Raw genomic sequence first — 27,647 nt, 5'->3', positions numbered from 1 at the left:
AAAATGAACAGACCAGTTGCTCCTTCTAACAGGTTTTCTGTGTGCTACATGCTCTATTCCACACATTACCATGAACCTTCTGCTGAGCTCCTGCACTGTAATTGCAGGCACAATTTCACGTACCATAAAATGGGGTAATACTGATCATTTTTGAAGTTTTTAGTCAGGTTTTTCGTAGGTTGTTGAAATTTTGCTATGAAATTTAATACGTAAGATGTATGACTCTTTAGCATTTATTTGATGTAATAATGATGTTAAGCAGTTATTTTTACTTTGAAGGGAATGAACAATACCGGTGATCAGTGTTACTCCATAAAATTTCACTTTCCTCCTGCACATAGCGTAGTAAAGTATGCTTGTACTTCCAGTCACATTCATAAGCCACCTATTGGCAGATAGGTGAGTAGAGACCATAGATGTTAGTTTCCTTCTTTTAAAATGTGTGTGGGTGTAAAACAAAATACAGAAGGTAGTGACAGGTGGGTTACAAATGCGACTATAAGTACGCTTTACAACTCAGTGGGCGGGAGGCTCTCAGCTTCCTTGGTATGCATTAGTACGCTTTGTGTGGGAGAGGGTTAAAAATATGTATTTACTGTATTAATATATTAACCTAAAAAGCAACAAGTGATCAGTTTTCTACTGAAATAACTAGTTACAATTAAAATGACAGAATTTCAAACAAGATTAGAATCATTTAGCACAGTGTTTTTTCTAGCTACCTAAGACTGTTATGTCCAGTTGCAAAGAAATGATAGAATATTAAGGTTCTTAAATCAGTGAAGGGAAATTGTAGAGAATGTAAATTTTCCTTGTGTGCAGTATGATGGTTTCAATTTTCTTGCAATTTTGTCCTTTTCTATTTCCATAATGACCAAATTATCTGGAAGAAAGAAAAGTTGTCATTGAGGATCCTCTTCATCAAAAAAATTGGCCTCATAGAGGCCTGGACTGATTTTTATTATGTGACCAATGAAGCGCTTCATCCTTCTCTTCATTGAAAAGCAACAAGAAGTAATTCACAGAAAACTTATCTTCCCTTTCTTTCTCATCTGAAGCTAGAGTCTTCATTGGAAGTGGAGTTACACGCTTCACTCACCTTGGAACTTAGTCTCTTTCTGACCAATTTGGCTCTTCTTCTGAGGTATTTTTGTCTTCCCATTATTGATCAAATCTTTCACCACAATCCCTTTGCCAGAAGCAACAGTCAAGTGCTTTGCACTGTGAACTGGTGTGCTTGTACTTGCCTCCCCAACGTAGGCTTACTCTAGATGATCAACAAACTATGCAGTCAACGATCATTCTCAGTTGCTATTGTTATCAACTTTGTTATTGTATGGGATGTAGTACAGTACTCATTGGCTGCTTAGTTCACACATCTTCTCAAATGTATTTTTTCTCAGAAATTTGGGAAACTTTTGACGTGACAGTAAGTGGCAGCACTGTTTAGGTCTCGTTGCTATCAGCTTGCATTAGGGAGATAGTGGGTTTGAACTCTACTGTCGGCAGCCCTAGGTATGGTTTTCCGTGGTTTCCCATTTTCACATCAAGAACACTTTGGTGCTGTACCTTAATTAAGGCCACGGTCACTTCCTTCCCACTCCTAGCTCGGTGCAATGTATTGCATATTGTGTACAACTTCCCAGTTGGCTTTCTTCCACTCATCCAAAACACTTTGCCAAGCCAAATTTATGAAACAATGTCACATCAAGAGGCTGGCAAAGGTGTGTATTGTTTGAAGTCAACAACACAAATCTGGTATCCTGGAGCTCTTATGGCATGAAGTAACAGATGACTGGTTATCACTAATCATGACTTTGGACCCTTGTAATGGCTTTGTATAAGGCAACAAAATTTTGTTGAACCATGCCTCAAACCACCCACTCAAGTTTCGGATGTAACTAGCTCCATTGATTCCTCTTTGTGTTTATGTATCATAAAAGTGCTTGCTTTTGTAGATACTGAATGGAGGTAAAACTGTTCCTTCTGCAGCCGTGACCATCATAATGCTGATACTTGTTTTAGCTTTATCTAAAATCCTCTTGGAATGTTTAATGCCATGTTTCACAACCACCTTTGATTGTCCTGGATCATCACAGAAATTTGTTTCATCATAGTTGACAATGTTTGAGTAAGAAACTCCTTCCAAGATACTTTCTAGGTTATGGAAATATTCTGTCATGGTATAACAGTTGCCTTGGCTCTTAAGGTGTTCTCCCTTATCCTCACCGTGAGTTCATCATTTCTTTTCAGAAATCTATGAATCCACTCTAGTTCACGGCAGTTATCTGTGAATCTGTTCTTTACCATCCCTGTGTGGAGTAGATAATACTCTATGATATTATACATACAGTTACCTCTCAGCAGAAATCCTCACCTGACATAGCATCATCCCTTCAACATGTGGATTTCTCCCCACCCTGTTAACACTGTAGGTGCATCTGCTCTTTATTGACATCTATTCTTTAATTTTTCATTAAGGGTTGTGTAATGGACAGCAAACTGTTCAAAAGCTTTCTGTATGCTCATTTTTCTTGCAGGACAGATTTTAGGGCATTTTTTAGAAGGATAGGATTGTACCTACACCATCCTTCAGGTTCCACTTCACATCCTTTCTCAAATGATTGGTATTACCTGGTAACAAGAAAACTTCTTATATAAAAAGCTGTAACTTCAGTACCGTACAACCTAGAAACTTGTGTGGAAGCACGTATAGTACCGAATTACAAGGGAAAATATTGCATATCTACTTACCATCTGTGTTCAGAATTTTGTGTTCTGTAACCAAAGTTTTCAACAATGTACAAAATCAGAAAAGTTCTTCACTTCATTACAACCCTGTCTGGAACTCTAGACAACAGTTACAAATACTGTTTGCACTCACTTAGCTAGTCTTTAGAGTTCCCTTTCTTTGTAAGCCACATAGTGGCTTCTTTTTTGTTGGAGTTTCATAGGAAGGCTCAGGGTTCACAAAGAAGGCAGTATGATCAATATTGCCCTACCATATTGGTACTACCTCACGTTATAGTGCATTTTTGATGCCCTGTCACCTCTACAACTCGCAACCCTATGCCCTCAAATATAAACCTGGGATATGTGAGAAAGCAGTAGCTTAACCTTCACGTAATCTTACTACAATACTCTAAAAATTTGCAGTAACTGTTCCACCAGCAATATTTTCTACCAATTTCTGTGCATAATTTGCCCTGCCTTCTTCATTGGACTTATGTCCAAATTCCCATTGTTAAACCCACGTCTGTGTAACAGTCGAACTACAATGAACAAGACATAAAAAGAGTCATTTCCATACAGGTCATGAAGATCCTTCGAGGAGTTGAAAGTGAAGGTTTCTTCTTTCCATAACTTTGACACTAAGTGGGATAGAGTGGTTAACTCTGCATGACATTCTTTACACCTGCAGGATGAACCTGGACCTCATTTTTTGTGTACCGTAAGGCCATGTATTTTGCTAGAGGAGGAACTATCATTTTTAAATTTTCCAACTTCTAGACAGGGAATGACCCCATGCCATTCTAGGTGAAACGAGGATGCCTTTAACTCTTGGCTAGGCATGGCATCATATAAGACTTAATTTTCTGTTTGTGCTTCTGAGGTTTCATTCAAATAAGTTGAGTTTATAAAATAGTGTTTATTTGTGTGTTTGTTGATGTCATTGTTTGAGTGAAACATTCAGCATTAGTATCAACTTACATTATTCTTTCAGGAACGAATCTGATATTATTAAAGACTTATCAGAAGTTTATTCAGTTGGAAGCTTTGCACAAATCCATGAGATGCAAGATCTGGGAGATAGGCTCCGTCTTGTTGTTATGGCTCATAGGCGTATTCGTATTGTAAAGCAGATCACTGAAGAGGATGAGGATGCAGCAGCAGCTCCTGGAGGTACATGACTAATTTTATTAACAGTGTTTCATTTTATTTTCTGGAGCTACTTTGTAATGTCTTAACTGTTCGTTAAAACTGAACTGTTTATTCAGCTTGTAAGTGTTACACGATACAGCTAGTGTCGTAATCACCAGGCGCATTACTGAATAATTGAGAGTACTGTACAATGGGGTGTAGTTGATCAAAATAAATATTTTTTGGCATATTACAGGATGAAAATATAGGAAAACAGTTCTGAAAAAATGTACATATATGTAATAAATCTTAATCTTTCTAAAGGTTGCTTAACAACATGACAATCTCAATAAATTATGAAGTTATTACTGTCTAAATCAGGGCCATCCAAACAGCGCTTCCCGAGCGCTAGCGCTCTGGCCGCGCTCCAAGCCAGTGCTCCGAGCGCTTTGAGGGAAGGTAGTTTCAGTAGTGGTGGGAGGAGCTTGACTAGCTGAGCGAACGGTCTGCCCGCCGGGCCGAAGAGAGCAGCCGATTTTTTAGTGTGCCACTGAGATTTTATGTGTTTAAAAAAACAATTTGTAACGACACTACTGTGCCAACCACAGGGATGATTACGGTGATTTGACAGACGCCAGTCGCCAATCGAAGTATGAAGGATTGAAAGAAAATTTCAAGCAGCACTGTTCTGTATTATTGTTTTAATTTTTAAATGCTTGTTTACAAACGGGAATGAATAAATGATTGAATTATCTGAAGAACACAAAAGTTTTACAAATTGCTTCGCGTTACATCGACACAGATAGGTCATATGGCGACGATGGGACAGGAAAGGGCTAGGAGTGCGAAGGAAGCGTATTTTTGTCTGAAAGGAGATTGAGGAGAGTGAGGTTGGTGGACCCACTTTACGAACAAGCTACAAATGTTCGTCGCAAATTGCCAAAGCTGGGAAACCCTTCGCGGAAGGGAATGTAATCAAGGAGTGCCTAATGGACGCGGCGGCATGTATTTGTCTTATGGAGCTATTTGAGAAATTTCACAAAATATCTCTTTCTCCTCACACTGTGGCTCGCAGAATAGACAATATGGCCGTTGATATGGAACAACAATTAATGGAGAAGGCAGCAAATTTTGTATCCTTTTCCATCGCCCTCGATGAATCAACCGACATTGCGGACACAGTTCAGCTCGTTACTTTCATTCGAAGGGTAGATGACGATATTCGGGTCACCGAGGATTTCCTAGACTTGGTAGCTCTCAAAGACACCAATACCGGTTTCGATATTTTCAAAGCAGAGTCAGTGGGATTAAAATGGGAGCGGTTCACGAGTGTAACGACGGATGGAGCTCCTGCATTACGTAGTCTACGAACGGGGTCCCTCAGCTATGTAAAATTAAAAATGACCGAGAGCGGTACTACCCTAATGGCGGCGATCCAGTGCTTTATACATCAGGAAGCAATCTGTCCAAAAGTCGCCAAGCTTAAAGGCGTAATCGGAACAGTTGTGCGAGTGGTAAATTTTCTTCGATCCTATGGACTCACGCACCGTCAATTCAAAGATTACCGGGCGAGTTGGCCGTGCAGTTAGGGGCGCGCAACTGTGAGATGGCATTCGGGAGATAGTGGGTTCGAACCCCACTGTTGGCAGCCCTGAAAATGGTTTTCCATGGTTTCCCGTTTTCACACCGGGCAAATGCTGTGGCTGAACCTTAATTAGTACCTTAATTAAGGCCACGGCCGCTTCCTTCCCATTCCTGGGCCTTTTTTGTCCCATCGTCGCCATAAGACCTACCTGTGTCTGTGCGACGTAAAGCAAAAAAAAAAATCGAAGATTTCTTGGATGACTTCGAAGTGAAGTATCCGGATATCCCGTGCCATGTAGAAGTAAGATGGCTGAGCAAGACGAAGGTGCTTCATCGAGTTTTTTGCTTGCGGAATGCAACAGATACCTTTTATGACGCAAAAGGGCGGCCCGAAATTATTTTGCGTAATCCTAAGTGGGTGGTGGACTGGGTCTTTTTAAGTGACTTTACTGCCCATCTTGAACACTTCGCTTACCGAGCTCGATAGCTGCAATCTCTTAAATGCGACCAGTATCCAGTATTCGGGAGATAGTAGGTTCGAACCCCTCTCTCGGCAGCCCTGAAGATGGTTTTCCGTGGTTTCCTATTTTCACACCTTAATTAAGGCCACGGCCGCTTCCTTCCCAGTCCTAGCCCTTTTTTTCCTGATCGTCGCCATAAGACATATCTGTGTCGGTGCGACGTAAAGCCAATAGCAAAAAGAAAAAATTCGCTTCAGGGCGAAAAGCACAATATCTGCGATTTGGTGGAAGAAATTCAAGCGTTCAAAAGAAAATTGATTTTATGGGAAAACCAGTTGCGTGCAAGGAACACAGGACATTTTCCATTACTTGAAGCAGTGAAATAAGGTGTCGAATTTGATGAGTACTTGCAGGCAATTCGCCAATTACAAGAAGAGTTTGAAAAGAGATTTTCAGAATTATCAGAACCCCAAGCGGTGTTAGATGTAATTGTTCGAACATTTTCTCTTAGTGCAGACAGTGCTCCACAGCTATTTCAATTAGAGTAGCTTGAACTGCAGTGCAACGTTCGTCTTAAAGACTGCTTTCTAATGTCACGAAGTTTGGAAGAATTTTATAGTGGCTTTCCGCAAGGATAATACCCCCTTTTATATAAAGATGCATGTAAAGTTCTGTCAATGTTCGGCTCAACGTACATTTGTGAGCGTTTCTTTTCGGTTCTTAAGCTTACCAATAGTAAACATCGTGCAACGATGAGCGATCGAAACTCGCGTAATTGTTTAAGGATATTGGTATAATATTGGTAAAATTTTGTTGAATTTTCCTCTCAGATATGTTCAAATTTCAGTTTTGAATAAATCGCATTACTGCATTCTTTACTTAACACTTGATTTCGTTTCCTACATATTCCATACATCGGAGTACCTTTCGATTTGTATATGCGGTATATTGGTTATGGCAAAACAGCCTTATCAATATGATGTCAACAAACCCGCAAAAGCTGACGGACACACGATTATACGTATCTAGTCAGCGCGGTCTGAACATCGTCCGTCTCAGGTCTCCTCGCTGCCACACTGTAGTGGTGGTAGGGGAAGGAGCGCTAGTCTAACTGCCCAGTGCTCCCCGAGCGCGGGCACGCTCTCGGTGCGCAATAGCTGGATGGCCCTGGTCTAAATTGTGATCGACTTCAAACCACCTGATTTATTGGAACAATCCCACAAGCATTGAAACCAGAAATAATAGTTGAGCTGTCATGGGCTCCCACCTCACAGAATGCCTTCTTGAGCATGGAAATTCACACTTGGGTAACACACCTTCATCTTCCAGTCTTCTAAACATTTCCTCCATGCCCTTTTCAGCGGACAAAAAATGCCACATTAAGGGGTTGGCAAATGTGAGTGGCATTAGTTGGTAAAAGAATAAAAGTAATTAATGTCATTCTCTTGGCACAAACAAATTACATTCAGAGACAAATGGCTTGACAAATTGTCTCCAATAATAGCCTTCGCTCCCTTTAATTTTCTCATGTAAGGAATCAAGATCTTTTCTACCCAGTCTTCAAACATTTTTAAATCGAACCAACCACCACTGTTTCTGTTGTAACCAGCTCCGGGTATTCTACCCTCCATCCAAGTAGGATTCATGTGCTTAGCTTTGTAGACAATATAAGGTGGCAATATTATACCACTGGCTGTAGCTGCTACCATTACACTGACACTAGTTTTCGAAGAATCTACAATTCTGTCAACGTGTTTTACTACTCTCTTGGCAATAACTTTGGATTTACCAGGATCATCTGTGAAATTTGTCTCATCGTAGTTGATATTACATGGAGGTATGTCTCATAGAGAATCCTCATTCATTCACTGTGTCATTGTTGACACCTGCTCTTACTCTCTTTATGTTCTGTGACATCCTCTCAGAAAGAACTGGGTTTCTTTTAATGAAATTCATAAACCATTCTGTCCCAGGTTTATTGTCTTCGAATTTCCTGATTACTCTGCCTGATCTATTTAAGTAACACAGGACTACATTTCATACATCAGTACGTTTCAGAGGAAACTCTCACTCAGAACACTTAATTAAACCTTCCACAAAATAATTTTCATCTGTGGTGTTCAATGCAGGTTGTCCTCCAAACTTTGTATGTTTACCTTTGATCCAACCATTTAGGGTAGGGTATGGTGCACCGTATGCTTCAGAGGCTTTCCTAATGCTCATTTTCCCCATCTTTTACTTCTTCCACAGAATTCATCAAATATTTAATATTATAATTTTGTTTCCCAGCAGGACCTGGCTTCTTCTGGTATATTTGTCCCATGATCAACTTCACCCTACAAAATGTAAACATTAGGTATATTACATAATTGCCCGAATGTGGAGAAAATTAGATGTAATCCAAAGTGCAGGAAAAGACACAACACATCAGCTTACCAAATGAAGTCAGTGATGAGGTCAGGTTATCAATTGTACTGGTGGATGACAGATTTTTTACGACCTTTTTCAAACTATACTAAACACGGACACTTATTGAATACATAACCACACTTTACTTGTTATCATTATAACATCCCAAGAATATCACATAAATAGCATGGAGCTTCCATATTCCAAGGAAGTTGCAATTGTTATTTTCCATCTACCCAGCAGATGCCATCACTAAAAAACATCGAGATGTCACAATGATCGACTTCATCCCACCTGATCGACTTCACCCCATTGTCAAAAACATATCAGATGTAAGGCTTTTCAGGCATTTGCTCTATTAACCAGCGTTTTGTCTTAGGTCTGACACTAGACTCATCAGAGTGGGATGTGTCAGACCCTACCCACTGACGCTGGGGTGTATGCAGGTGAACTTATCAGAAGCCCTTATAAGAGGCACAGTCTGATAACTGCATACAAGAGATGAATCTTTACAATGGAATTATTGGAAAATTCTAAATTTCCATGGAGGGAATTAGATATTTTTCATCAATAGAGCAAACGCCTGAAAAGCCTTACATATGATATGGAATTATTGCCCGCCTAGCAATTCCAAATGGAAAATTCTAAATTCCCATGGAGAGAATTAGATATTTTTCACCAATAGAGCATGTCAAAAATGTCAAAAACATATCAGATGTAAGGCTTTTCAGGCGTTTGCTCTATTAACCAGCGTTTCATCTTAGGTCTGACACTAGACTCATCAGAGTGGGATGTGTCAGACCCTACCCACTGATGCTGGGATGTATGCAGGTGAACTTATCAGAAGCCCTTATAAGAGGCACAGTCTGATAACTGCATATGAGAGATAAATTTCCACAATGGAATGATTGCCCGCCTAACAATTCCGCCCAGCCTGCGAACGGCCTCAGGAGGACCATCCCTGTCTTGAAGGAGGCGCTACTTCAACTGACGCTGGGACGACGACGCCTACAAGTCTGGGCCTTCGTCGCTGCCATAACGGATGAGGTCATCCTGGGCATAGATGTGCTACGAAAATACGAGCTGACTGTCGATGTGGGACGACGTGTATTGTGGCTCGGCAAACAAGAGGTAATGCTGTGACGCCCAGGGATGCAACCTTGAGTAGCGGGGTTAACGTTGGCCAGCGACGAAGTGATACCAGTCAACAGCGAGGTGATGGTTACGGCACACTTATAGGAACCCATACAATGGGACAGCGTGCTCGTCAAACCCGGTTCGCCGACCACCGATCAAGGACTCTACCTGGCCAGGGCACTCGTTCCGGCACGAAGCTGCATGCCGGTACGAATATTGAATTCGACGTCACGGGAGCAGAGGATACCCAGCGGGACCGAGCTTGGGACTTGTGAACCAGTCACGTGCGTCGTGCCAGTGGACGACGAAGACGCACAGACCCTGGAAGCAGGCGAAGGATTGGATAAGCTCCGGAAGATTATATCCGACGCCCGGAAACATTTAGAGGCGAGACAGCTCAGGGAGGTTAGGGAACTAATCCATGCGTTTCAGGACATTTTCACTGCTACCGGAGGAGACTACGGAAAGATGGACAGAGTGTACCATCGCATTAACACCGGCGATGCCACTCAAATCCGACAGCCACCTCGTAGAGTACCCCTGGTGAAGAAGGTGGAAATCGACCAGATGCTAGATGACATGAAGCAGCGGGGTGTCATCGAGGAGTCGAACAGCCCGTGGTCATCGCCAGTCGTCCTGGTGAAGAAAAAGAACGGTGAGCTCCATTTCTGCGTCAATTACTGGAAGTTGAACGACGTCATGAAGAAGGACTGTTTCCCGTTACCGCGGATAGATGACACCCTGGACACATTATCTGGAGCCCAGTGGTTTTCGACTTTGGACCTGAAGTCTTGATACTGGCAAGTAGCGCTCCATCCGGAAAACGAGAAGAAGGCGTTCTCAACCGGCCAAGGGCTTTACCAGTTCACCGTGATGCCCTTCGGCCTCTGCAATGCGCCGGCGACTTTTGAGCGACTGATGGAGGCCGTGCTGAGAGGGCTAACTCACGACGCTTGCCTTGTGTACCTGGACGACATAATTATTGTGGGACGCCAGGTGTTCCAGAAGGAGGTCCGCTACCTGGGCCACATCATGTCATCGGAGGGAGTAGCGACGGATCTGGAGAAGTTAGAAGCTGTCGGACTGGCCAGTGCCGAAGGACAAGCAAGAACTAAGGAGTTTTCTCGGCCTTTGCACATATTACTGCAGATTTATAGCTGGCTACGCAGACATCTCAAAGCCTCTTACACGGCTCACCGAGGAGAGGAGGTCTTTCCAATGGTCAAGCGAGGCGGAGGCTGCCTTCTGGATGCTGAAGGAGTCGCTGTGTACTGCACCCATCCTCGGATATCCCAAGCCTGGGGAGAAGTTTATCGTCGATACCGACGCCAGTGACGTGGGAATTGGTGGGGTACTGTCACAAGTGCAAGACGGCCAGGAGAAGGTGATCACCTATTTAACCAAGATGTTGTCGAAAGCTGAGAGAAATCACTGCGCGATGCGTCGGGAATTGCTGGTCATCTTGAAGACTGGAGCACTTCCACAAGTATCTCTATGGGCAGCCTTTCCGCCTGCGCACCGACCACTCTGCATTGACCTGGCTTCTAAGCTTCAGAAACCTGGAAGGTCAGACAGCTCGCTGGGTGCAATGCCTTCAGGGGTACGACTTCACCGCCAAGCACCGACAAGGAAAGAAGCAGTAAATATGTTGGAAGATAGTCCGCCTAGTCAATACTATTCATTTATTTACCTTTCACCTTAACATCTAGTACATGTTTCGAGAATATTATGCTTTCTCTTCCTCAGCTAGTGGATTAAAATTCAGTATACAATAAGACCTGACTAAAATATGGGGGCCCCCATTAAAATTCAAAACAATATTGTTTAATTTAATTTAATTTTAGTCAGGTCTTATTGTATACTGAATTTTAATCCACTAGCTGAGGAAGAGAATGCATAATATTCTCGAAACATTTACTAGATGTTAAGGTGAAAGGTAAATAAATGAATAGTATTGACTAGGCGGACTATCTTCCAACATATTTACTGTTACTAAGTCAATACGGATCCAATCCCGACCATCATGGTCAAGATTATTAATAAGGAAAGAAGCACTGCAACGCCAACGCTCTATCGAGAAGACCGTGCCCTGCGAACTGTACACAATGCCAGAAAGTGGAGAGACAGGCAGGCATTGTGGACGTCCGGGCCATGAGGGCCACCGCCGCTGAAGGATGGGATCAAGACGCTCTCAGGAGGGAGCAGCTGAAGGACGATGACATCGGGCTGATTTTACGAAAAGTAGAGTCGGGGCAGAGGCCGGAATGGAAAGACATCGCCGAACGCAGTCCAACCTATAAGGCGTACTGGGCCCAGTGGTCGTCTCTCATGGTTAGTGTCGGGGTACTTACCCGCACGTGGGAATCAACCGATGGGAAGAAGCAGCTTGCACAGCTGATAATCCCCAGGAGCATGAGAAAATAGGTGCTGACTGAGTTTCATGCAGGCGCTACTGCCGGCCAATTGGGAGTGAATAAGACATTAGATCGTGCCCGACAGCGTTACTACTGGGTGCACTTGGGAACGATGTTGAGAGGATGTGCCAGCTTGTGTGACACCTGCACGACGAGCCGGGGTCCACATACCAGGAGTAGGGGCCAAATGGTGCAGTACAATGTTGGAGCACCATTTGAGAGGATCGCCATTGATGTCGCTGGACCATTCCCCGAATCTGACACCGGGAACTGTTACCTACTCCTGGCTATGGACTACTTCACAAAGTGGGCAGAGGTCTACGCCATCCTGAACCAACAGGCATCGACAGTGGCCGACGTCTTGGTCAAGAACTTCTTCTGCCGATTCGGTGTCCCGAGGGAACTTCATAGCGACCAAGGCAAAAACTTTGAGTCCAGGTTGATGCAAGAGATTCTGCAATGCTTAGGAGTGTGGAAGACACGTACGACGCCTCTCCACCCTCAGTCAGATGGTATGGTGGAGTGTTTTGTGAACACCGTCGAAGATCACGTCAGAAATGTTGTTTCGGCGCACCAGAAGGACTGGGACGAGAGGGTCCCCTTCTTCTTGATGGCCTATCGAGCGTCCACCCATAGTTTTCACAATAAAAACAATTTACCCAGAGGGTAGAATTTTACTTATTTAACTTTAGGTCTGAACATCTCACACAACGTTCCACTGTTCATGGCGAAACATTTAAATCCCATAATACTGACGAAACAAAAAGAAAGTGACATTATACAGCCATAAGTATGTACATGTTAAAAAAAAGGAGAACAACTTTTACAATATTTATCCTAGTGCAGGGCACCTTTAGGAGGCAATCCCCTCAAAAACACTTCTGAGAAAGGGTGCCCGTCCTAAATGTGAATACTCTAAGATGATGTGGAATAACATTATAAATCATAAGGATACATGTAAGAAAGAAAATACAACCTTTAAAAGATAATCTTGGCAGAGAGCACCTTCAGTAGGCAGCCCCTTCAAAACCACTTCTGAGAAAGGGTACCCGTCCTAAACGTGAATACTCCAAGATGAAACGGGATAAATGAGACGGTCCCAAGGGGAAAAGTACACTTTACGATTACATCGAGAGGCGTTGAATACCTAATTTACAAAAGCAAAGAAATGGGAACTGTCTCTTAACACAACTCTGATATGATATACCGGAAGGCTAAGTCATTTTAAGAAAAATTTGACGATTGAAGGAAAAAAACTGGTAAGCTCCGGCAAAAGAAATTAAACGGAACACTACATTTGAAGATAACCTGAAAGATGAAAAACAACTAAGTGCTTACCTGTTGGAGGGGCCAAGAAGACCCGTCACCTGCAGAAGGCAACCTTTCCCTTCACTGGTCAAAACAGAAAGAAGGCTCAGCAGAGCTTGATGTTACCCACAAGCTCTTCTCCGGAAATTAGGAAACAGTAAAACGACCAATGAGCGTCCGTATTTTCCTTCCTCCACCAATCACAATTTTACAATGAGCAATAGGGGCCCAGGAATAAAATCTGATAAGGAACACCAAGTAACATCCAGAACGTCGAAACTAATGCAATGTGATAAAACCGGAAACATTCTATCCCTATCTGGCGCGTGTGGTATAGTGCGTTTCCTAATTATTACATCTTACTTTAATTTTTCACAACCAAACCATCTTAATTAAATAATTCCGAAATTCAACAATCACTACACTGGTATGAGGGAGTTTTTAAAAAGTACTAATTATCGGTGGAAAATGGTAAATAAAAATGTAAACAGACTCTGGGATGGTTTTAAAAAATTGTTGAGGAATGTGAAAACAGGTTTTTTTAACCTTTAAATGTGGTAAGGAATGGTAAAGACCCACTATATTATAACAGACAAATGAAGAGACTAAGAAGGAAGTGCACATTGAAAAGAAATAGAAATAGCTGTGGAAGTAAGGAGAAATTGAAGGAACTCAATAGGAAATTGAATCTAGCAAAGAAGTCAGCAAAGGACAACATGATGGGAAGCATAATTGGCAGTCATACAAATTTTAGTGATGAATGGAGGATATGTATAGGTACTTCAAGGCGGAAACAGGTTCAAAGGATATTCCAGAAATTATTAATGAGCAAGGGGAGTGTGTATGCGAGGATCTTCAAAAGGCAGAAGTATTCAGTCAACAGTATGTAAAGATTGTTGGTTACAAGGATAATGTCCAGATAGAGGAGGTGACTAATGCTAAAGACTATTAAAATTTACGTATGACAACAGTGACATTTACAGTAAGCTACAAAAATTGAAAACTAGAAAAGCAGCTGGAATTGATAAGGTTTCGGGGGATATACTAAAGACAGTGGGTTGGTATATAGCACCATATCTGAAGTACCGGTACTTATTTGATTATTTTTTGCATGAAGGAGCTATACCAAATAAATGGCGAGTTGCTATAGTAGCCCCTATGTATAAAGGAAAGGGTGATAGACGTAAAACTGAAAATTACAGGCCAGTCAGTTTGACATGCATTGCATGTAAGCTTTGGGAAAGCATTCTTTCTGATTATATTCAGACATGTTTGCAAATTTAATAATTGGTTTGATAGAGGGCAGTTTGGGTTTAGGAAAGGTTATTCCACTGAAGCTCAACTTATAGGATTCCAGCAAGATATAGCAGCTATCTTGGATTCAAGAGGTCAAATGGACTGTATTGCGGTTGACCTGTCACAAGCATTTGATAGGGTGGATCATGGGAGACTACTGGCAAAAATGAGTGCAATAGGGCTATACAAAGGAGTGACTGAATGGGTGGTTATATTTCAACAGATCTCAGAGAATTAGAGTAGGTGAATCTTTGTGATTCTGTAATAAATAAGAGGGGAATTCCTGAAGGCAGTATTATTCGACCTGTATGTTTTCTTATATACAGGGTATTAGGTGTATACGTGCAGATATTTCTTGTAGCAATAGAGAACGATGTGACGAACCACTATGTATCAAACTTTTAGTAATCCACGGAAGTTATTTTCGAGAGCAAAAGGATACGATGTTTTTAGAATAGGTAGTATGCCTTGTTCTTTGAATGAATAGCTTTCCGTTGATAACAGGCAAGTCATGCGCCATCTGTGCCAAACTGGTTTATGTTTCAGAGCAAATGTACTACTGTAACAGCTGAAAGCTGCCTTTGTAATGCCGCGAGATGTTACGTAATATACTTGCCAAACTGGTTTTATGTTTACGAGCAACTGAACTACGATAACAGCTGAAGGCTGCTACCGGTGTACACCATGTTACGTTACATTCTCGCCAGGCTGGTCTTGTTGTTGTTAGTATTTAGTTTCCGTCTTAGGGGCGTCAGGCAACCCTAGTTACCGGTTTTGGACCCTGGAGCTGTATCGAATTGTCAGCGTTAATACTGGTTCATTTGCTGTTACGTCATTTAAGGGATTGAGATATCTGTGGTCGTCAGCCCCGTGGTCTAGTGAGTATGGAAATGACCTGAAAACCTGTGTCTTTACGCCAACGAAAGCAAGCATGGGATTGAATTGAATTAGGCAAGCACAGCCAACGTTTTACTTCAAACGAATAATGGACATGTTATACAAATAAATAAATTAAACGTACCTACATTTCGTGCTTCCTGCCGGGCTGTGTGGTTCAGACGGTTGAGGTGCTGGCTTTTTGACTCCAACCTCGCAGGTTCGCACCTGGCCCAGTCCCGTGGTATTTGAATGTGCTCAGATACGTTACACTCGTGCCGGTAGATTTAGTGGCACGTAAATAGAACCCCTGCGGGACTAAATTCCGGCACCTCATCGTCTCCGAAACCCGTAAACGTAACGCAAATATTATTATTATTATTATTATTATTATTATTATTATTATTATTATTATTATTATTATTATTATTATTATTGACTACTCGCCAATAATGTCTGCCCAGAGAATACTTCTCGTCGTTTATAACTATGGATCTTGACAGTTGTATAATGTCCTAATTATGATGATTTTCAAAATTGGCTTTATGTCGCACCGACACAGATAGTTCTTATGGCGACGATGGGACAGAAAAGGGGTAGAAGTGAGAAGGAAGCGTTCGTGGCCTTAATAAAGGTTCAGCTCCAGCATTTTCCTGATGTGAAAATGGGAAACCACGGGGAACCATCTTCAGGGCTGCCGACAGTGGAGTTCGAAATAAGTATCTCCCCAATGAAAGTTCACAATTTCGCACCCCTAACCGCACGACCAACGTATTCCAAGCTCTAATGCCGGGCTGAGTACCTCGGACGATAGAGCGCTGGTCTTCTGATCCCACCTTGGCAGGTTCGATGGCGGCTCAGTTCGGTGGTGTTTGAAGGTGCTCAAATACGCCAGTCTCGTGTCTGTAGATTTACTTGCATTAAAAAACACTGCGGTAAAAAATTCTGGCATTTCAGCTTCTCCGAAAACCGTAAAAATTAGTGGAACGTAAAGACATTATTATTATTATTATTATTATTATTATTATTATTATTATTATTAGTAGTAGTAGTAGTAGTAGTAGTAGTAGTAGTATTACGGAAGTTCTAATTAAGCGGGTCCATTACAGTCATCATTTTACCTATCGGCACTTACTGTCCAGTAATAAGCCTTCTGTCCGCCTCTGTGGTATAGTGCTTAGTGTGATTAGCTGCCACCCCCCGAAGGCCCGGGTTCGATTTCCAGATCTGACACGAAATTTGAAAAGTTGTACGAGGGCTGAAACGGGGTCCACTAAGCCTCAGGAGGTCAAATGAGTAGAGGTGGTTCGATTCGCACTTGAGCCATCCTGAAAGTGGTTTCCCGTAGTTTTCCACTTCTCCAGGCAAATGCTGCGGTGGTACCTAGCTTAAGGCCATGGCCGCTTCCTTCCCTCTTCCTTGTCTATCCCTTCCCATGCCCCCGCAAGGCCCCTGTTCATCATAGCAGGTGAGGCCGCCTGGGCGAGGTACTGGTCATTCTCCCCAGTTGTATCCCTGACCCAATGTCTCATGCTCCAGGACACTGCCCTTGAGGCGGTAGAGGTGGGATCCCTTGCTGAGTCCCAGCGAAAACCAGCCCTGGAGGGTAACTAGATGAGGAAAAGGAAGAATAAGCCTTCTATTACAAATGCCCGGCGGCATTTCCACAGTAGTTCTTTTTCCTTCGAGCAATGTTCACGATGGATGCAACTACGGCTTTTGAAATTTGTCTCATTAATAACAATTTCACTGAATACTTATAGCCTTTTCTTTCAGTGTCCACCGTCCTTTCATTGACCTGAAAAGTTTATGAATAAGCATAGACAGCTCGCATTGTCAGTTGTCAGAAATTCATTGTAGACTGTCGCAATAACAGCGCAGAAATGTTGCGCCAATTTTTCATTACTTAATAACTATTTTCTTTCATTTTGTCAGCTTGGATCAATGAGTAATGCCATTGACGTCTTATAAATCACACACAACTACACAACACTTGATTCGCATGCATGTGCTGGTACGGATCTTCGACGTCACTGTAAGGATTCTGTGTACTTTTGACACAGACAATCCTAGACCGGTTTTCGAGTACAGCAAGTGGCCGGCACGTGAGTCAACTTCTCCTACTTGCCAAGCCTTTAGGGGAAGTGCACAACAACATGTGCTGGCCTGCGATAAGAAACAGGTTCAACAAGCCTTATACTCTGCTACTGTACTTCCACTACGCGTGGACAGAATGACGTAACCGGCGTATCCTGCTACGGCCGTTCAAAACACATTAGGTCCTGAAATATTTGGCTCAGTTATGGGCAAACTAATAGGACAAGGTGAAAAGCACATAGCATATATTGTGAGATGTATTTTTCTTTGCCAACTAGCTTAATATCTGCACGTATACCCCTAACATTCTGTATATTGTACCGGGAAATAGTTATTGGGCAAGAGCATGGGAAGGATCTCAGGTAGTGTGCGGTTGCGATTGGAGCAGGTACAGAGGATGTTTTCGCAGGGCGAATAATAGATGGTAATTAAAATTTTTGACAATATTTATTGATAATCTCAAGTGAATCTCCCTGCCTCTCACTCGTCGACATTACATTTTCATTTGATCTCTTCAGAATGCAATTAAGTAAATGAAATATATGCGCTGTTATAATCCAATACATCCACTCGATGTTAATAATCTTCAGAATAAATACCAGTTTTCTAAGGTCTCAATACACCCTAAAGTTCATCTAGGATCTCTCATGTAAACTCAAATTCAAATTAACACTCTGATCATAGAACTTCATTCAATCACTTGTTGATTTACCAATATTTTTAAATTGCAAATTAATTCCATCACTTGTGGTGAAAACCTAAAGTCTTTCCAAAATTATTAAACATAATATTAACTGACACTTGCTTTAGCAATCTTATAGTTCAAATTAAATATTTTCAATCGCTTGCTGAAGAAATCCTACAGTTCGTCTAAGCAAATTATACAAGATTTTTAAATAGTGCACTTGTTATATGACAAGCCCTACAGTTTATCTAGTTATTGTGAAATGATTTCAGTTTACACAACTTTGAAGAGAAACCTAAAGTTCATTGAAAAATGACTTTGTCTCCTACAATTTCTACAAGCAGAATTCACACGATTAAAAGTTGCGAAGCACTTTTCATTTGATCAATGTAGCACTGTTGAATGATTGAGTGCATTATTAAAAGGTCAGTTATTGTCTAAGTGTAATTACTCACTCGAGAAAACGTAAAATACACTTATATCACCTGTGTTCTGCTCATAAGAATGGATGAAGTACGGCTCTGCAGCTTGGTGACAGTAACCTCTGCAGCGAACAGCCTGAACTTGAACTCAGCACCAGCAGCGTACCACTTTCCATCCTACGACGACACCACATTTTATTCCCTCGTAGACACCACGATCAATCCCTCGCTGGATACCACGAATGTCCCTCGAAGACACCATGAATAATCCCACGCTGGATATGACGTTCTGCGTAGTGTGATATTACGACACTTCGCCAAGATTTCTGGTGTTTTAAAAAGAAATGTTGAAACACGGGAATGTTCAATTGGCACTATACAGCGAGTTGTAGGACTATTAATTATCATTAATGAGTTGCATTTCACACTGAAATAAGTCCGAATGCACAGTTTGTACTCGTACTTTTGTACTATAGCATTAAATACGTGACTTGGAATAGCACAGTCTACGTCACAGTTCGAGCTATAAGTCAAGTTACCGTAGTAATAAAATGATATTGCTTCTGCAGTCGAAAGCACAGTCTTTCAAAGCACAGTTTATAAGACATGAAATGAGATACTAGCACAATTCATAAAAATCACAGATTATGTCAAAATTCAGTATAAGATGAACTATCACAGTCCGTTAAATACTCGAATAAGTGCAATTAAGGTCACTTCCAGAACAGTCTCTTGAATCCTAATATTCACTGCCTAAGTGGTTTTTATGAATGAGTTCTCATAAGAGTTCGTATGACCTAGTATCACCATAAAATGTCCTTAATATTCATTTCTCTTATGACACTAATTGAATGTTCAAGGAAAAACTTGAAATTAGCCACACTCAGTCCTATTAATTACTGAACATTTGAGTGGAATAGTACTTCAAATAGTTCACAGTCGTAATTGTGTACGAGAAATGCATCTCAAGACTAATGAAATTATCACTAATTGAAGGTGTAATTCATCACGCACAATTTCCTATTATGCTTGTCACTGTAAATGATCACGACAGAGTTCAGATATGTGAGGAATTAACAAAGTCCATAATACTGTTGAATGGTAAATTAAACACTGGTATTCTCAATCCTACCTAAATGCACAGTCTCTATAGCAAGATCACTTGTTCAAGAAATCTGTAATTCTTATATGACGAAACTCGGTTTGATATAACTTTATAACATCTCACACGTCCACGACGCGGTTGAAACTTCACTTACTACGATCTCGCACAAATTCAAAGTTTTAGAATATGACTTACACATCTCTCGCGATGCGCGATGGAGCAGTATGACTTCTAGCCACAATCGAGGTGTGGATTTCAACTGACTGTACCCTTGAGTCGTTGACCTATTTATATTCTGCTGGGAGCGAGCTCACTGGGTCAAGTGACAGAGGAGTGGTTATGCATTCCAAACTTCTACTCGTCGTATCTTTTAAACTACTTGGTGGATTTATCTCAAATTTTGAACATTGTACATTTGAAATGTGAGCTACATGTTGGTGTTTGTCTCGTTTTTATCTGTCGAGCTGTTTAGAAGTTATAAAATGCATTTCTAGACGTTTCCGTGGGGAGGTGAGATACATGTGTGCTGACGTCACTTAACCTTGTTCCCCTCTCCTGCTGTCTCCCTCACACTTACACGGAGCAGTAGAGACAAGAACATTACCCCGGACAGCTGTTCCTTATGGCACAACTCAGCCATTCTTTCATAATTAAAGATTTTATAACCTGATGTGCTAGGGCCTATGCCTTCCTGGTACAATAAAAGAAGTGGAATCAGAGTTAAGGCATTTTGTGGATGATGTTATTCTGTATAGGGTAATAAATAAGTTGCTAGATTGTAAGCAACTGCAAAATGAACTCTGTAATTTTGTGAGATGGACAGTACGCAATGGTATGATGATAAATGGGGTTAAAAGTCAGGTTGTGAGTTTCACAAATAGGAAAAGTCCTCTCAGTTTTAATTACCGAGTTGATGGGGTCAAAGTCCCTTATGGGAATCGTATGTACCTGGGTGTTAATTCTGGGTAATTTCCGACAAAAGAGTAGCGTTACGAAAATGTTGCGGAGTTTGGGCTGGGAAGACTTGGGAGAGAGGAGACAAGCTGCTTGACTATGCAGTTATTATTTATTTAGCTTATGGCTAGTACATAACTCTACATACAAATATTCAAAAATATAACAAACAATATAACACCTTAAACAATCAACCAATCTCTAAAACAGTTCATAAACTTAAATCCAAGCTGTCCAACCATTGTACAACCCGGTCAGAAGAACACACAGACTCCTTCAGCTGACCGGAGTATGACCTCCTAGGACATTCGATGACAATGTGATGGATGGTCTGTTTCTTCTCACCACAGTCGCACTCAGGGGAGGAGCGCATACCCCACACATGCAACAATGACCCACATCGTCCATGATTGGTACGGACTCTGTTGAGAAGAACCCAAGTTCTTCTGGGGAGATTAAAACCAGGTGGTGGGTGTTGGCGACTAAAGAGGGTCTGCCATTCATCTGGAGCTGAGTTGGTCCACTCCAATTGGCATTCATCAGAACCATTAAAGTTCCTATTGATGAGTTCCCTTGCAGTCTGAATGGGCGGAGATCTTGTCTTCAGATGTCCGTACCTAACAACCATGTCTTCATGAATGGGAAGACTTGGGTTCATTGTTATCTTCCTGAACTCGCGAATTATGTTGTTTTGTCTGCGAATCCTTGGAGGTGTTATGTGGTTTAAGACTGGCAACCAGAAAAGAGGAGTAGATCTGACTGCGCCTGCGCCGCTGACAATCCGCATCGTCTGATTCAGAACAACATCAATATTCTTAACACAAGGGCTATTCAGCCAAACAGAAGAACAATACTGGGCTGTAGAGTGTACCATCCCCAGTGCTGACGACCTAAGAGTGGATGCTGATGCTCCCCATGTAGAATCTGCAAGTTTCTGAATGATATTGTTCCTGGTCTTCAGTTTAGCAGCGGTATTCATTAAATGTTTCCTGAAAGATAGTGTCCGATCAAGAGTTACTCCAAGGTACTTGGGGTTAGAATTGTGTGGTAGGGGAGAGTTGTCGAGGGAAACATTCAAAGTAATGTTTGCCTGCCTGTTATTAAGGTGAAAGAGACAGGTTTCCGTTTTGCTGGTGCTTGGTATCAAACACCACTTATCAAAGTACTCGCTCAAAATAACAAGGTCTCTGTTCAGAATTGCTTCTATCTCATTCACATTGGATTGCTAGGTCATCCGCGGAAAAGCGAATTGGCATGATGTAGTACGGGGTATATCGGCAATGTACATATTAAACAGCAATGGAGATAGCACAGACCCTTGAGGGAGACCATTGTTGAGCTTTTTAACTTTACAATGTTATCCATAACTACCTGGATCAATCTATCTGATAGCATGTTGTTTATGAGTTGTGACATTACTCTGCATCCAACAAGTTTAAAAAACTTATACACAACTCCCTCTCTCCAAACCGTATCATAAGCGGCTGTAAGGTCTATGAACACTGCACCACTCTTCAGTCGTTTTTCAAAACCTGCTTCAATGTGGGTTGTTAATGCAAGAACTTGGTCTTCACAACAACGGTCAGGTCTAAAACCGGCTTGTCGTGCTGGGAGCGATCGTAAAATTAGAGGGCTTATTCTTTTGTAGATGAGCCGTTCCAGAAGTTTGTAACAAACACTCATTACAGCAATTACACGATAACTTTCAGGACAATCGGAAGGTTTACCTGGTTTCAGAATAGCCAGAATCTTGGTTCGTTTGAACTCTGGAGGAAGTTTGCCTATAATCAGAATATTTGAGAAAGACTGTAACAACAATTTCCTTGTTCTTCCCACAATGCTTGAGGAATTCAGGGTGAATGCCATCAATACCAGGTGCTTTGCGGTTTTTTGTTGTCTTCAGAGCAGACAAGAGCTCTTCTTCGGTGAAAGGGGCAGAAATATTTGATGAACCAATATTATGTCTTTTCATGAAGGTTAGTTCTTTTCTTATTAACCGATTGAGTTCTTTCTTGGGTTTCACTTTAGACAATCCAGCAATCCGTTTGACAACTTGATCAGGTGATACAGCAGATTTGGGCTGTGGAATGTGAGGTGATCTCCCCAACTTCTTTAAGAGGCTCCAAGCCTTTCTGCTAGAATGTTTGAAATCCATAGTCTCCACAGTTTCTGTCCACTTGTTCCGCCTGGCTTCATCTAAGTTGTTCACGAGTTCATCCGCAACATCTGTTTCTCCATTCTCTTGAAAATCACTGGAGTTTTTCACATGTTTCATTCCATACGGGTATGTACTCCTTTCTGACCCCTCTAGGAATGTGTCTTTTTGCAGCGGCAAGTATTGCTTTAACAAATCTACAGTAGTTGTTGACAACAGGAGGAATCCATCTTATGCTGCTATCAATATCAGCAGAGAAACTGTCCCAGTTAGCTTTGACAAAATTCCACCGTGGAAGAGGAGACAATCTAATAATGGGGATTTGAGCGCCTATTTCCAAAAGAGCAGGACGGTGCTGACTGTGTGGGAAGTTTGTGAGCACTCTACGAATAGCAGGTAAACTGTATCCCTGGTGATCAGTGGACACAAAACATAAGTCAGGATTGGTTTCTGTGTTCCACCTTGCTGATTTAAAAGAGCCTTTTTCCTTTGGGTTGAAGATGAGCTGAATATTGGACAAGTCTGACCATTCAGTAAGTTTTTCTCCACAAAGGTCATTCGATCTGTATCTCCATTGGGTGTGATGGCTGTTAGTCACCCACATAGACAGCAGGATGTGCAAAGTTTGGAAGAACATTATCAGGCCATGGGATACCTGGAGGTTTATAAGTGTTCACAACTGTCAAGCTGTTAACCTGAGTCACAATGTTAGAAATGTTGTTCTCATGGTGTGTAGAGACTAGATGAGCATCCATGATGGAGTTGCAAACATAGGTCGCAGAACCGTATGATTGATGATAAGTAACTCCCAATAATCTGTAACCATGGATCTTTCCTCTTGAGTGCATTTGTGACTCATCAGAGATATGAGTTTCTTGAACACAGATTAAATTAATGTTATTTTCTAATGACAGTTTGGACAAATAGTCGGCCTTAGATTTACTCATGCCTTCTATGTTAATTTGAAGGACTCTTAATACAGGACCCAAGGGTTTGGTTGATTGGCTCTGAAAAGAGCTTCGACTATGCAGTATGTACTGAACTGTCAGTGGAGAGATGGCGTGGAACGACATTAGTAGACGAACAAGTTCGAGTGGTTTCTTTAAAAGTAGGAGAGATCACAGTATGAAGATAAAGTTTGAATTCAAGAGAACAAATTGGGGCATATATTAGTTATAGGAAGTTTATAGAAAGGAGATGATCAATAAATTTCCAATTTCTTCAAAATCATTTAAGAAAAGGCTACAAAACAACAGATAGGGAATCTGCCACCTGGGCGACTGCCCTAAATGCAGATCGGTAATGAATGATTGATTGTTTTTTGCCTGTCATTTCCTGTTTACTAATAATTTTTTTTTCATCCTGCCTCCCATGGCTAACATAATCGAATTGCCTAGTTGATAGTTAGTTTCCATCTTAAAAATGACCTTTTCCTAATGTTAATTTTTTATAAATGTAGGTACATACTTTCCAGGAACTGTTCAATGTAGAAAGCTGAAATTTGAACCTTATTATTTTAGATGTACTTGTGAGTGCTGATGGGTAAAGTGATGTACAGTACTGAGGTTGAATATATTTTATGATAAACATAATTTTTTTTTCCATTTTTAAAAATTTGCTTTTCTTTTAATTTTCTCAGTTGTGTTATTTTCTCCTTGTCAGTCATTTTTTGCTCTTTTTTATTTATTTATTTATTTATTTATTTATTTATTTATTTATTTATTTATTTATTTATTTATTTATTTAATTGATTATTTTACCATATTCTTCCTTCATCATCCTTGATTATTTTGATCACCTTGTTGTCTGGTTTGCAACACACACGTATTGAATTGGAAACTTCTTACTTTGAGCTAAGATAGTCGTCACTGTCCACTCGGAAGGCTCACGCACAGTAATCTTTCTGGTAACGAATGAGAGTACCACTTACAGTAAGACCAGCGGTCACGTATTTTTATGCTGAATTCGTCATTGTTAGAGTAGTCTTCCTTGCATGGGCAGTGTTTTTTCTTTTGTGAAGATGAAAAGCAAAGTCTCTGCGAAATGTAAATATTTTTTCTTTGTTTTCTTTGACAGGTCAAAATCTCTAAAGATTATCATGTCCATCAATAATACCCTCCCCTGCGAACCATGTGACCCTGCCGCGGTGGGGAGGTTTGCATGTCCCAGTGAAGCAGATAGCCGAACCGCAGGTGCAACCATATCGGAGGGGTATCTGTCGAGAGACCGGGCTAACGAGTGGTTCATTGAGAGGGGGATAGCAACCTTATGGAAGTTGCAAGGGCGGCAGTCTAGATTATTGACTGATATGGCCTTGTAATAATACTCAACATGGCTTAGCTGTGTTGATACTGCTACACGGTTGAAAGCAACAGGAAACTACAGCCGTAACTAACTCCCGAGGACATGCAGCTCTCTCTGTATGAATGATGTAATGATGATAGCTTCCTCCTGGGTAAAATATTCCGGAGGTAAAATAGTCCCCTATTCGGATATCCAGGTGGCGACTACACGAGAGGGGGGCAGTCATCAGGAAGATAGATACTGACTGTCGTGATAGACAGGGATAGGACCTCGTAGGAGGTAGATAGGTTGGTTGGTTGATAGAGTGGAATGTTCCCGAGTTGTTGGAACATGTGGGTTTAGGAAGCTTCAACTGAGGTACGGAAGAGAAGGATAACAAAGTGATGTTGATTCCCACGATAAATTTTACTGTTCTTCCAATTTTAATTGTGTACAGTATATGTATACTATGTACAGATGATATAAGATTCTAATATGACTGAGTCTTGAGCTAGAAGTCGTCCAGGCAAGCCCTTGTACTTGGCTTACTAAGCGTTGAAACTTATTATTACTAGTTGCATAATCTTCTTGTAGACCGACAAGGATTCCGACTAAAACTACTCTGCGAATTTCTATAGGTTCTTCGGCCCCACCCAACGTTCTCGAAGCACATGGAATATTCTATGAGACATCACCGTAGAACCTTCTATGGTTCCAAACAATCAGAGGCCTGTATCCCTTGTATAATTCCTATGCGTCTCAACATTGTCAGTGGTCTGACCTATGTACCTGGGGCAACATTACTCATTTCCTCGTATTACTCCAAGCGTTGTGACTGACTTCTGACTCAACATTGCTCAAGTTTCTGTAACATCACTCTTTCAACCACAAATCCCAATTATGAATTATATATTACAATTTCCTTTTTTACCATATTTAACCGTACTTGTATTAGTACCGAGTCTCAGCTTCTCATGCCGGTTAACCGTAGTATGTTACAAGTGACTATTCTCATTTTGGTTCCGTATTGAAGTTGACGTATGTCTCAAGTGTTATTACAATATTATAAGTCCACCTGTTCAATACAATACAATATGATCCACTATTTCATATGGTCAAATGTTTTTTATACATAATACATAAAAGTCAAAGGTACATGTTTCACCCTCCTTAGGGGCATCATCAGCCTATATCAATCTTAAAAAATAATAATAGTACATATACTTATAAATTATAGGTTAAAATGTTGAAAATGGTTTCGTAAAACATTATACAATAACATCTAAAACAACGATAATGCACCAAAGTATGTTAAAAGAGAGTGAAATTAACAGTTTGAAGATTAAAACGTGATTAAACATGAGATTTTGAGAGTCTAAAACTAAAATAGATCCATATTTTTATAATATCATTAAGACTGTGAAAGCCTTGAAGTATAAAAACAATCATCAAAGGGGGATGTTTCTTCAATTCCCAAGTTGAATCCAAGGTGGTAAAATCACTTTGAGTTATTTAAAAACGGAAGTGTGAATGTAATAAACAAGTTTAAAATGTATATGATTGGGATATCTGAAAGTCAAGAAGAAAATGGAACTTCTGTAGAGGCGATGCTTGTGATAAAACGTATGTCAAAGCTAGCAGAGTTCGGAAATTATCAACTTGACTATCTTTTAGATCCATTCGACTACCATAATTTCCGAACTCTGCTAGCTTTGACATACGTTTTATCACAAGCATCGCCTCTACAGAAGTTCCATTTTCTTCTTGACTTTCAGATATCCCAATCATATACATTTTAAACTTGTTTATTACATTCACACTTCCGTTTTTAAATAACTGAAAGTGATTTTACCACCTTGGATTCAACTTGGGAATTGAAGAAACATCCCCCTTTGATGATTGTTTTTATACTTCAAGGCTTTCACAGTCTTAATGATATTATAAAAATATGGATCTATTTTAGTTTTAGACTCTCAAAATCTCATGTTTAATCACGTTTTAATCTTCAAACTGTTAATTTCACTCTCTTTTAACATACTTTGGTGCATTATCGTTGTTTTAGATGTTATTGTATAATGTTTTACGAAACCATTTTCAACATTTTAACCTATAATTTATAAGTATATGTATTATTATTATTTTTTAAGATTGATATAGGCTGATGATGCCCCTAAGGAGGGTGAAACATGTACCTTTGACTTTTATGTATTATGTATAAAAAACATTTGACCATATGAAATAGTGGATCATATTGTATTGTATTGAACAGGTGGACTTATAATATTGTAATAACACTTGAGACATAACCGTAGTATGTCAGGTCACAGCAATTCCTCCTACTTCCCATACGGTTCGATCCTCAGAGGAAATTGCCGCTGTGAGTTCATATCCCGGGAAGGTCACGACATGACATTCTGCGAGTCGGAGCTTGGAATGTTAGAAGTTTGGATGGTTGTGGTAGGTTGGAGTATCTTAAAAGGGGGGTGGCTAGATTAAAGTTAGATGTAGTTGGTATAAGTGAAGTACGTTGGTAGGAAGAGCAGGATTTTTGGTCTGGCGTTCGCAGGATTATAAACTCATAATCAATCAGGGGAAAAGCT

General features: G+C 40.8%; 1 protein-coding gene across 2 annotated transcripts in view; it reads left to right on the top strand.

The window, feature by feature from the left end:
* Window positions 1-27,647, top strand: part of Lon (Lon protease) — a 456,188-nt gene that overhangs the window by 119,272 nt on the left and 309,269 nt on the right. For both annotated transcript variants that reach the window (XM_067138307.2, XM_067138306.2), the window contains exon 3: window positions 3,725-3,903. In XM_067138307.2, the coding sequence (XP_066994408.2) occupies window positions 3,725-3,903 (179 nt within the window). The remainder of the gene's footprint in view (window positions 1-3,724; window positions 3,904-27,647) is intronic.

This window comes from Anabrus simplex, chromosome 1 (assembly GCF_040414725.1).
Source record: "Anabrus simplex isolate iqAnaSimp1 chromosome 1, ASM4041472v1, whole genome shotgun sequence".
Classification (NCBI taxonomy): domain Eukaryota; kingdom Metazoa; phylum Arthropoda; class Insecta; order Orthoptera; family Tettigoniidae; genus Anabrus; species Anabrus simplex.
The sequence above is the reverse complement of the archived record's forward strand: the minus strand, read 5'-3'. Positions and strand labels throughout refer to the sequence as shown.